Source organism: Phaenicophaeus curvirostris, chromosome 13 (genome assembly GCF_032191515.1).
Source record: "Phaenicophaeus curvirostris isolate KB17595 chromosome 13, BPBGC_Pcur_1.0, whole genome shotgun sequence".
Lineage (NCBI taxonomy): Eukaryota > Metazoa > Chordata > Aves > Cuculiformes > Cuculidae > Phaenicophaeus > Phaenicophaeus curvirostris.
Window position 1 is genome coordinate 14,663,784 of NC_091404.1, and position 11,513 is coordinate 14,675,296.

At 51.5% G+C, this 11,513-nt stretch overlaps 1 protein-coding gene across 1 annotated transcript; it reads right to left on the minus strand.

Moving 5' to 3' along the window:
* Positions 1–7,967: 7,967 nt before the first annotated feature.
* On the minus strand, positions 7,968–10,839 carry MMGT1 (membrane magnesium transporter 1). Its single transcript, XM_069867334.1, has 4 exons — positions 10,697–10,839; positions 10,379–10,431; positions 9,386–9,489; positions 7,968–8,405 (listed from the first exon to the last, which is right to left on the minus strand). The coding sequence occupies exons 1-4, from the start codon at positions 10,779–10,781 to the stop codon at positions 8,243–8,245; spliced, it is 405 nt and encodes a 134-aa protein (XP_069723435.1). The 5' UTR covers positions 10,782–10,839; the 3' UTR covers positions 7,968–8,242.
* Between the last annotated feature and the right edge of the window lie 674 nt (positions 10,840–11,513).

The following is an 11,513-nucleotide window of genomic DNA, read 5'->3' on the forward strand; positions in this document are numbered from 1 at the left end:
TGCCCCTTAAAATATTGGGCACCTCTGGCAGTTTGCTGCATCCAGTGCTCTGCTTGCCACGGCCGAGCAGCTGGTAGAGGGGCAGAAAGCTGTTCGTGTGGCCCCATTTGTAAAATGCTTGGAGCCTCACAGGGCAGTGAAGTGGGCAGAGAGGTTTCTTTGCATGGTAGTTAGAAGAGCAAAGCTTTATTTGTGTGGCCAGCCTTTTTCTTGTCCAAAGTACATGCATATTTTAATGTTATGTTCTTTTTGTAAATATTTAATATGTAGATAGATCAGAGAGAGGTTCAGCCTTTTGTAAAGAATGGAGTTGGGAGACTTGCCCTCTTGCTTCATCCTGCAGCTGTGACCCATCTGCCTGTGCAGAGGTGGCCCTTGCAGAGGAGAATGCTGGGCTGCACTCAGGTTTTCCCTGGAGCCGTCCCAGGTCTTGGATATGTGAGAAAAGGCAGCTGCCTCCTGGCATCTGGAGCTGGCTTTCTGTTGGATTTATGGAGATGCACGTGGTGTTTCTTGAGGTGGCGGGTGGCAGTGTGAGCAGCTACTGTCTGGGTGCAACCTCTAAGCTTAGGAGCCTGTGTCATTAGGGTTTGATCCATAGCCAGTGGAGATGTTTTCATCACACTACGCTGCTGTAGTAGCTGCCTGATCTTGTGGTAGTGGGTGCCTCAGGATTCAAGGTTGCTTTTTTAAGTAGGAAAGAAATAAAAATGAGCTCTCTTCCCCAGGACTGAAAAGTGATTAAAAAAAAAAGGCGTTTTGCTGATTGCAGATGATCGTAATGCAGCTGCTTGACAGTGACATCCCAGCCATGGAAAAACAACATTGGTTCTTTGAGCTATTTTCCAGTCTGTACAGCATTTTAAAATCCTTCATGCACAGCTGGCACATTTAACTTTGATTATGTTGTTGAAGTGACTGATCTGTGAGCAGCCCAGATCCCAGGCGCTTGCAGAATTTGAAAATAAGGTTGTTCCAATTCATCTGCAGTTGGTTATTTTGGAAGAGAGACAAAGTACCTCAAGTACTTCTAGGGCTGCTAATTAAAGTCTTGTGGAACTCCTCTGAGAGAGTCTTTAAAGATGGATAGAGGGACTTGCCCAAGGTCGTGTGGCGTGTCACTAGCAAAGATGGTTATAAAATCCATGTCCTTATTTGGTCTCTCACACTGAACTCTTTGCCTGGCGTTGAAAATCCCACTGGCTGCTGGGCTCTGTGTGCCAGGTGCTCCAACCTGCGCGCTGCCAGCCTGGGTCTGTCTGGCACGATGGGACTGTGGGATGGGGACGGGACGGGCTCCACGCAGAGGTGGCTGCAGTGGGTGCCTTTCACTGGAAATGCACTTCTGGAGCTGGAAGAAGAAAGTGGGAGTTTGAAAAAAGGGAGGTAGGAGGGCTGTAGGGAAGTTGGCCAAGCCTGTAGGCACGCGTGCTGTGTTCTCTTTAAAGTCAGGCTCTGGCTTCCGACCTGAGCTGCTCCGGTGCCTCTTTCTCAGCTGTAAATTGTGTCTTTAAATTCTACTGGCATCCCTGGATTCAGGGCCCCTCCCTCTGAACAACAAGGAGCAGAGTGGAGCATAGAAGCTGCTATCCAAAGTGATTGTTAGTGGAAAAGGAGGCAGTGGGGGAATGAGAGCTCTGGATGAGGCTGTTTTAAGGGCATCTTGTTCAGCAAATCCTCCCGTGGGAGCACTGTTAGGAATAGGAATGCGTGGCACTTGCTGTGCTGCAGCGTTTGGCTTGCCGGGAGCCGGATGCAGGCAGGGCGTGCCAGGGCTCGGCACGCTGGCAAAGGCACGTGGGCAAGGATGATGCTCACCGAGCCGCTGCTGTGGCTCTCCCTGCAGCTGGCAGGGGGTGAAACGGGGTGAGACCGACTCCTGGGAACTGGCCGTGAATTCCCCTGGGGAAAGGCAGTCGCTGGTGAGTCACAGTCTGGGCTGTGGTGGGAAACTTGCTGGGTAACAGTTCGGGTGATGGCTCCTTCCAGAAGCGCACACAGCAGGACCCCGAAGAGGCTCTGACCTTGTGGGGCAGCTGAAAGCTGGTTTTTATGTGGTTCCAGGTGGCCAAATCCCAATTCCTGTAGGTGTAAGCAGAGTGGGCTCTCCTTCCCAGGGTCTTCCTTGCTCCCTTGGACTTGGTGCACCTGCTCTGTTGAGGCGAGACAGGGCTGTGAAAGCAAAGAAAGGAAAGGGACGGCTCTTGTCCTGATAGGAAACCAGTAAGAGGTTGAAAACGCCAGGGAAAGCCTTGCCCTGTTCATCTTCAGGCATGGACATTCAGATGAGGAGCATCTCAGGTGGAAACCTTCACCAAGGTGGTGTCTTTGGGGAGTGGGGTGTCGCAGGGCTGTGCTGATGGGCGTCTGTGCTGCTATTTCTGGAGCTGCATCTGCCGTGCCCTGACTCACCTCTTTCCTCTCTGCGCTCCTGTCGTAACCTGCACGGTACCTGATCCCTGCTGAGCATCCCTCTGCGCTGCTACCTGGAACGCGGTTGGGCCGCATTTCTGGCTCTTTCAAGCTCTGCAGTTACCACTTGAGGGCAAGAGGCAAAGGCAGAGAGGAGAGAGCCTCGCAGACCTCCCTGAGCTCTGTTCACGTTGTTTTGGAGGTTGTCCTCTCCTGCCAACCCAGGGCAGCAGCGTGGCCATGCTCGTAGTAGGGCCTGGGTTTATTAACCACCTTCTGTGGGTCCTTCCGTGTGAGATGAACACGTGTTTTGCTCTGCTGTGGCTTTTCCTTTGTGATCTGAAGCTGCTGCATTCAAACAGGGATTGAAGTAGCCGCCTGCTTCTGCCTCAAAGAGGTGATGGTACCTTTGATGGCCTGGAGAAGAGGAGGCTGAGGGGAGACCTCATCGCTCTCTACAACTCCCTGAAAGGAGGTTGTGGAGAGGAGGGAGCTGGGCTCTTCTCCCAAGTGACAGGGGACAGGATGAGAAGGAATGGCCTCAAGCTCCACCAGGGGAGATTTAGGCTGGACATCAGGAAAAAATTTTCACGGAAAGGGTCATTGGGCACTGGCAGAGGCTGCCCAGGGAGGGGGTTGAGTCCCCTTCCCTGGAGGGGTTTAAGGGACGGCTGGATGAGGAGCTGAGGGACATGGTTTAGTGTTTGATAGGAATGGTTGGACTCGATGATCCAGTGGGTCTTTTCCAACCTGGTGATTCTATGATTCTGTGACAGCTTTGTGAGGATGTGGGGAAGCGAGCTGCGCTTTGGAGCCAAGCTGGTCTCCTCCAGGACTGCGTTTTGATCCAAGCGTCTTGTGTTCGCACTTCTACATCTCGGAGTGGGGAGCGTATCGCTGCTTCAGAGTTCGCTGCGTGCACCGGGTGCTCTCCCTGAATCCTCACAGGGGATGCTGGGGCAGCTGGCGGCTTGGCCGATATGAGCGCTGCCCTTGTGAGCCTGGCCCTGAACTGCACTAAAACACACAGCAGAAATACCTTGGTGGGGAGGGGGAATTTTTTATTGCCTTTTCTTTTAATCCTCAGCGAAGTCCTCCTGCAGCACAGCACGCGGATCCCAGGAAGCTGGTCCAAGCCAGCACAGTGCAGGCCGGGAGAGGGCTCTGAGGGGGTGACGCCGGGTCTGGGGGCTCCCTGGGCCCGCTACCACAGGATGAACCATTGGTTTGATAATCCAAACCTCTCCTTTTTCACATTTTTTTTCTCTCTCCCCCCTTCCTTTGACCGTGGCTTGGCGAGCTGTGCCACTGCACGGCCTGGGCCGCTGCCAAAGAGCCCTGGGGCTCGTGTTCCTGCTCGCGCTGCCAGCACCCGGCTGCCTCGTGAACTCCCATTTGCCTTTCTTGGCTGGAAAAAAAGATTAAGTTAGCAGGACAGGAAAATTAAGTAGCTGCCATTTTAAGGAGGTAGCTTTTGTTGCATTTCAAAGTGATGGTTTGAACAAGAAGGATGTTGAGGCTCTGGAGCGAGTCCAGAGAAGAGCAACAAAGCTGGTGAGGGGGCTGGAGAACAGGCCTTATGAGGAACGGCTGAGAGAGCTGGGGGTGTTTAGCCTGGAGAAGAGGAGGCTGAGGGGAGACCTCATTGCTCTCTACAACTGCCTGAGAGGAGGTTGTGGAGAGGAGGGAGCTGGGCTCTTCTCCCAAGTGACAGGGGACAGGACGAGAGGGAATGGCCTCAAGCTCCGCCAGGGGAGGTTTAGTCTGAACATTAGGAAAAAATTTTTCACAGAAAGGGTCATTGGGCACTGGCAGAGGCTGCCCAGGGAGGGGGTTGAGTCACCTTCCCTGGAGGGGTTTAAGGCACGGGTGGACGAGGTGCTAAGGGACATGGTTTAGTGTTTGATAGGAATGGTTGGACTCGATGATCCAGTGGGTCTCTTCCAACCTGGTGGTTCTATGATTCTATGAAAGTGTTTTGAAATGACATCGTATCACAGAGACCAACCTGGGGCTGATTAAAAGGCTTTTACCTGCCGGAAAACCAGGTTTATGGTTCTCCCACAGGTGACTGTGGCTTCAAGGTGAACCTCAAGGCCACATCAAAGCAGTGTTCTGCCTTTGCTATTGGCACTGGCCGTTGAAAGCTGGTTGCAAAGATTTTTTTCTGCTTGTTTAACATTCAGAATCGCCTTCCTGTGCCCTTCCCCTTGTGCAGGCAGCGTGCCAGCCTGGCGCGGGCACCGCTGGGACAGGGAGCTGAGGGGCTGCGCTGTGGGCTGAGCCTCAGCCTTCCTCAACCGTCTGGTGGGAACTGGCTGCCTTCTGCTGCAGGTGACCCCCAAAAAGGAGCTGAAAAGGTGCCCCTGTTGAGGGGGGGAGGCTGTACCCAGCGGGAGGACAGCCCTGTAGCTAATGTCCTCGCTGCAGGTGTCGGAGATGGAGAAGGGCAGCTCTGCTGCAGCACAGTGAAGGGCGAGGGAACTCAAACTGAAGGGGAGTGAGTGATAAGGAAGCCAAAAATCACTTTACAGAAGAAAGTAAATGCCATTCCCTTTTTTTCTCCAGGGACGGTACCGTGTTGGTGCTCTGGCACTCTAGCCATTAGCCACCAGCTTTCCCGAGAAAACCTTTATCCACTGGGGAGAGGGCACACCAGCCTTGCCCTTTATAAGCAGCACTGACGGGTCTTGCGGCTGCACCTTGCTCTCCTGTCTCTGCTGATGTGTGGATGGGAAGCACAAAGCTCCTCTGCAGCTGTCAGGCATGGGTGACCAGGAGTTATTTTCACAAGCAGTGCTACGGTTCAGCCCTCGCTGAACTTTCTAGGAACAGGGATTTGTGCCAGCTGCACTTCCACCAAGCCTCCAATATGGAAAGGGCAGTGACAGGGAAGGAGCTCTGACACTAACTGTGGTCCCCGTCTCCTCACCTTGTGAGGGTCTGAGTGGCTCCTGCCCTCCTTAGCTTTAAACAAACAAAAATTCCCCACTGAGCTCTCACTGGAAGAGTGGAAAAAAAAAGCAAAATTGATGCAGATTAGACCTGCTACTCCAGTGACGAATGCAAATTATCAGCACATTTTTTTAGTATTTAAGCCAGTAGAAACATCCTGTCCTGTAGCCACAGCAAGTGAAGGTGCAATGGCAGTAAATGCACACAGGGCGAGGAGGGAAGCCCTTCCTCTGCAGTCAAATCCAAGAAGCTCTGGGCACAACTTCTGTTTTGCTTTTGGAGAAAGGAAGCTCGCCTGTGAAAAACTGCACATTGCAAGGCAAGCCCAGCGTAGCTTTGGGAGCTGGTGCCCCTTTTGTCACCCTCCCGCGCAGCGCTGGCTGCAGCAGCTCGGCAAGCAAAGGGTGAACCCGCTGCGCACTCTGGCGCAATCCCCGTGGATGCTGTCCTTAAGCAAACTCCTCCAGTTCTTTGCTAACTCCTCAACCTCCCCCAACGGAAAAGCAGAACAGGGAGTGAAAAGTGATCTTGCTCAAGTCCAGGATGTTCAGTCTCCAGCCTTGTGAGCAGGCACAGCGTTTCCACCGTGATGAGCACATGGTAAAAAAGCCTTTACTGTGGCTAAGTGGAAGACAGAAAATGTCAGCTCAGCTGGACGCCCCAACTAGGAACCTCAAAGGCAGGCAGATTCCCAGGCTGGTAACATTCCCCTCCTAAATATTTCGCTTAGCTACGTGTAGCACAGCTATTCTACTCCTTTTACAGATCTTATCTCGCCTCTCTGCCATAACTGAGGCAATCACTTCTTGTCAATGCAAGGCAGTCACTTTTAAGTAGTCAGTCACAGGGGATTTGCTGCAGCAGGCTCCAGGCTGGTCAGAAATAAACAAACAAACTCCCGAACACTTCAAGGATATCAATTTTTATTGGACATTGCGAGATCAATAAGAAAAATAATTTGTACAGCTTTGTGATATACCATTGCTGCTGAAGAGTAAGGCTACTTCTCACGGGAAGAGGCCTGATGCAGCCAACAGGGTGTTCCTGGCAGGCCCTGCTCCGAGGAGCAGACCGTGTTCTCCACTCACCCTGTCCCACGGCAGCACCTTCTGCCTCAGGCAGGTCCACGTAACCTTACAAATGGGGCTTCTTAGCCACGAAGGGTGAGCAGCCCTGCTCTAAGAGACCCTCTGCACGTGGCCGACCGCCAACCGCAGCTGCAGTGTCAGTGGTACAGCGGTTACTGACCTTCTGTCTTGTTTCTCCCTCCCTCTGCCAATTCTGCCTTTCCTCCGTGCCTCACCTGGCCAGTGCTCAGCCCTTCCCTCCAGGCAGCAGCCCTCCTCCCCAGGGAAAGAGCGCGGTCTGCAATAGAGAGCTGACCTGAGACTTATTTAACTGGTTCGGAGGCCTTTGGTGACAGCAGCTGGTTTGTGTCACCAGGTAGGGGGGCACCAGGACGCTTTAGGAAGTAATCTGGCAGCTCAGAGGCTTTCAGCTGACAGAGTAACCCTAACCCAACCCAGGTGCTCGAGAGTGATTGTAGAGCAGCAACTACGGATATTGCTCTAGCACTGGGGCACCCACTCCATAGGACGGGCAGAGCTAGAAAAAGAGGCTTCAGTTTACACAGTATTTTCGCTAAGCTTTTGACTGTTCTTAACAGTTAAAAAAAAAAAATACAGATGCTAGGACAAAAGGCTGAGTTTCCACAGCGGCAGTGAGACACCCTCAGACTAGGTAAGATTCTGGTTGGCCCCATCAGTATCTCGAACCACCCTCCCTTTGCTGCCTCAGGTAGGGGAAAAGCCAGACCGAGGGAAATTTAGGCACTGATCCAGCCCCTAACGGGAGATCAGAGCTCAGACTTCAGTAAGAGTTAAGAACGGCATCACCTGTCCTAACACATGAAATCAAGACAGTATTGTTGAACTAATAAAGGGCTCAGCTAGAAAAAAAAGTGCTGGCAAACAGAGCCCACTGCCAGCCCACCGACCAAAGGGATATTCCTCACAGATACTGAAATACTTCTCATAGAAGGTGACTTGGGAACTGGAATCTGGTGCCATTCTGCGGTACCAACACAGCGTTCAGACGTCTGATGGACATTCCCGTACTCACAACCCAAGAGAACACGGATACAGGGGGTAAATGCGCTGCGTGTGGTAGATGATCTATGTGATTGAGGTGAGATGCCTCCCCTGGCAGGCACCGAACAGAGAGCCACATCCCAGGCAACCTGGGGCAACACAGGACAGTCTATGCTTAAACAAGGAAATAATGTGACAATGGAAAAACTAGGAAACAAAAAAACCTTCACGCAACTATTTTTCAGCACTGTAAAAAAAAAAAAAAAAATTCAAAATGAAAGCAACCTTTTTGCTTCCCGTGCCTACACCATGCAGGTCTCCCAGGCATTCTAGGAACAGGAGACACTGCCCCTTTCTCTGCTGTTAAGTGAAGCAGCGCACATAGTATCTCTGAAGGAGTTCCATAAACTGTAGTGCAAGCAAACTGAGAAAACAAATAGCACTCGTACATTCCCCCTTGTCAAAGAACATTAATTGCAGTAAAAACTAGCTTGCTTTTTGTTTTAACTGAAGTTAAGTCAGCTGCAACTTGGTTTAATATATGAAAATTTGAAGACGTGTTTCACAGCATAACTGTAGAATAATTTACACTGCATTGCCAATTCACCATTCAGTCATTTTCATTAACAGTGTACAAAGAAGGTCCTTAGTTTATATATATATATACTTTATAAAGTCTGGAAGATCAATATAAATACTGCTCCAGAAATTAAAAAAGTGTTTACATCCCCGACTCGAATATTACATCCCAGTGTCCTGGATTATTATTATCATCTGTAAAAGTCTTAGCGGCGCAGAGGTTCAAGTTTTCGAAATTTCAGTGACGCACTGGATGACAAAGCATCTTGGTTTGAAGAAGAATTCACTGTGTCTGGGGACTGGAACAATACTCTACCACGATGATTAAATACATAAAAAGATGGATGATTCCTTAATGTGTCAAACGTCCTTCAAAATAAATATAAAAGGCAACGTTAATACTGGTTTAGAACAGGGGCTTTTGAAGAGTCATTCTAGGGTGCACATACACCAGCTTTTATAGACGCAGAAACACAAGTTTTGAATCCAAACCTCATGCTCACATTACAAGTTTCCTAAACCAAACCACAGAGGAAATGCAAAATCAACCATGAAGAATATTGACTGCTTAATAGAGAGGTTGACCGCCCCATGGACAAACTTCAATTTCCTTCCTTGAGCTCCGGGGCAGGCCTGAGGAACACTGTACGCGCTCGTGCCAGATGTGCCAGCCCCAGCTGAGCTGTCACATGTGTTAACACCTTGGTGCTGTTTACTGTCAACATTCCATCCCTTTTGACACCTGACCTGAGGGTTTTAAGTAAACTCTAAGAGACACAACTGTGTCAATTTTCCATACCTCCCTTGTTTAGGGGAATGCCCAGAGCGGCTGCGTCTGCCCACACAACTTCATATCCCTTTAAGAACCTCGACTTAAAATCCCTTATTTCCTCAAAATCTTTGAGATAGCCAACATTCTGCCTTGAATATTGCACTACGAGATTCAAATAAATCAGACTCACGTAAAGAAGCAAAGACAAATAGAGGATGAGCCAGGCACACCGCCTCGCAGGCTGTGAGACCATCTAACGACAGCAGTTCGTGACTGCTGAGCTCTTACTTCCCAAGCAGACATTTCATTCCTCTACCAACTCTGCACAGCAGGATTTTGGATGAGGAAAAGCAAGAAATGTATTTGATGTGTTTATTTAACATGTTGAAGTTGTCTAACTCTCTTGGAAATTCCAGATGCTGTTGGCTTTCCCAGGTGTGACTGTTCCTCTCAGTGTTATTCTCTACAACATGTGTTTGAGAAGAACCTGAGCTAAAGAGCGAGCCCTTTCACAGCACTCAGCTTGTACAGCGAGCAGCAAATACAGGTGTTTATGAAAAGGAGAAATAAAACATACTTATTTTTTAGTTCTGAAGTGGCATCCATGTCTCTAAATTCTCCTGCGATATGTACGATCCCATAGCAGGTAACTGCAAAGGCTAACAGCGTCTGAAGAACTATCTGTAACAGAGGGAAGCATGATGCAACACACACATTATTTAATATTCAGAATATTTACCAAAAAATATCATCTTTCAAACAGCACCTCTTGTGCTTTTCATCCTGCAAGTGAAACTGAGGCACGGGAAGATTAAATACTGTGCCTGCTTAGCGTGACAAAACAGTGGCAGAGCTGAGAAGAGCTTCAGGTGACTGACATCGGTCTGCATTGCATGAATTGAATTGATTCACACAGCTCCCCAGCAAGATCCTTAGAACAAAACACCATGTTCTTGTTCACTGAAGGATTGAATATTCTCTCTGAGAAACAAGCTGGCTGCCAACACACGCTGTGCAGCGGTGGCAGCTGCCGCTCGGCCCGAACACCAAGCTTGGTTGTCAAGGGTATGTGTCATCCTTACTTTTCTGATTAAGCAAAAATGGAACAGATAATAATGGAAGTGGAATTTAAAAAGCAAGCAAATGAAACAAAGAAAGAAAGCCCCTCTCTGAAGCAGCTCGTGCTGGCTCAAATGGGCACGCAGCCACGGTGGATAAATAGATGTCAGCCAACAAGAGCCAGAGGGAGGAGGATGTTTATGCTGCAAAGGAGGAGACAAATGCAAGAGCTCTCCGAGCTACGATCAGGGAATTCCTGGACAAGGAGCTTCAGGGTAGCTCTAAACGAGAGGGAGGTCCAGCTGTGAGGGTTGTTCTCTCTGACACATGTAACGCAACACGGGAGGCTGGCATAGGACACACGGATCTTTCAGACAGAGGGAGCTCAAAAGAAAGCACAATTTAAAACCTGCTTTCATCTTGCTTATCGCATAAAACACCCCAGCTGAGACACCCGCCCCCACCCCCTACGGCATCACACCCTTCAAACTTTGCAAACACTTGAACTTACATCTATCGGCAACGTTTCGTCTTCCTTCTCCGTCAGCCTCATGTAGGAACGATCTGCAAAACAGAAGCGCACGAATGGATCAAACACCGCAACGCGCTGAGGGCCCGGCTCGGGGCTCCGCCACCCCGGCACGGCTGGCCCCGCGCTGAGGGGGAGAAACGGGGATCGAGGGGCTGTGGGGCCAGGGGGGGACAATGAGACGGTGAGGAAGACGGCGCCGCGGCCCGGCCCCCGCCCGGCGCTCGGTGTGTCGGGGCCCGGCGGGTCTCCCCGCCCCGCAGTCCCCGCTCAGGCGCCGCCCCCGCCCCGCTCACTCACGCTGCGCCGCCGAGAAGGCCGCGTGGGCCAGGGCGAAAAGGCCGAGCCCCACCAGCCCCTTCCACACCGAGGAGGCGGCCGCCATCGCCGCCGCCGCTCGCCCCGCCGCCAGGGGCGCGCGATGATGGCGTCACGGAGGGGCGGGGCCTGGAGCGCAGGGGGCGGGGCTTCGCGACGCGCTGCTTGCGCCGCGAGGGGCGGGGCTTCCGCGGAAGGGGGCGGGGCTTGTACGACGTGGGCGCGACCTGAGCGCCAGGGGGCGTGGTTTGCGTTGCCGCTTTCCCACGCGGGAGCGCGGTCATAGAGCGCCTGTAAGGGGTCGAGGCGTATATATTGGCATGAGGTTTAACAAGGCCAAAGGCCGGGTCCTGCACTTGGGGCACAACAACCCTGTGCAGCTACAGACTAGGAGAAGTCTGTCTAGAAAGCTGCCTGGAGGAGAGGGACCTGGGGGTGTTGGTTGACAGGGACTGAACATGAGCCAGCAGTGGCCCAGGTGGCCAAGAAGGCCAATGGCATCTTGGCTTGGATCAGAAACGGCGTGACCAGCAGGTCCAGGGAGGTTATCCTCCCTCTGTACTCGGCACTGGTGAGACCGCTCCTCGAATACTGTGTTCAGTTCTGGGCCCCTCACCACAAGAAGGATGTTGAGGCTCTGGAGCGAGTCCAGAGAAGAGCAACAAAGCTGGTGAGGGGGCTGGAGAACAGGCCTTACGAGGAACAGCTGAGAGAGCTGGGGTTGTTTAGCCTGGAGAAGAGGAGGCTGAGGGGAGACCTCATTGCTCTCTACAACTGCCTGAAAGGAGGTTGTGGAGGG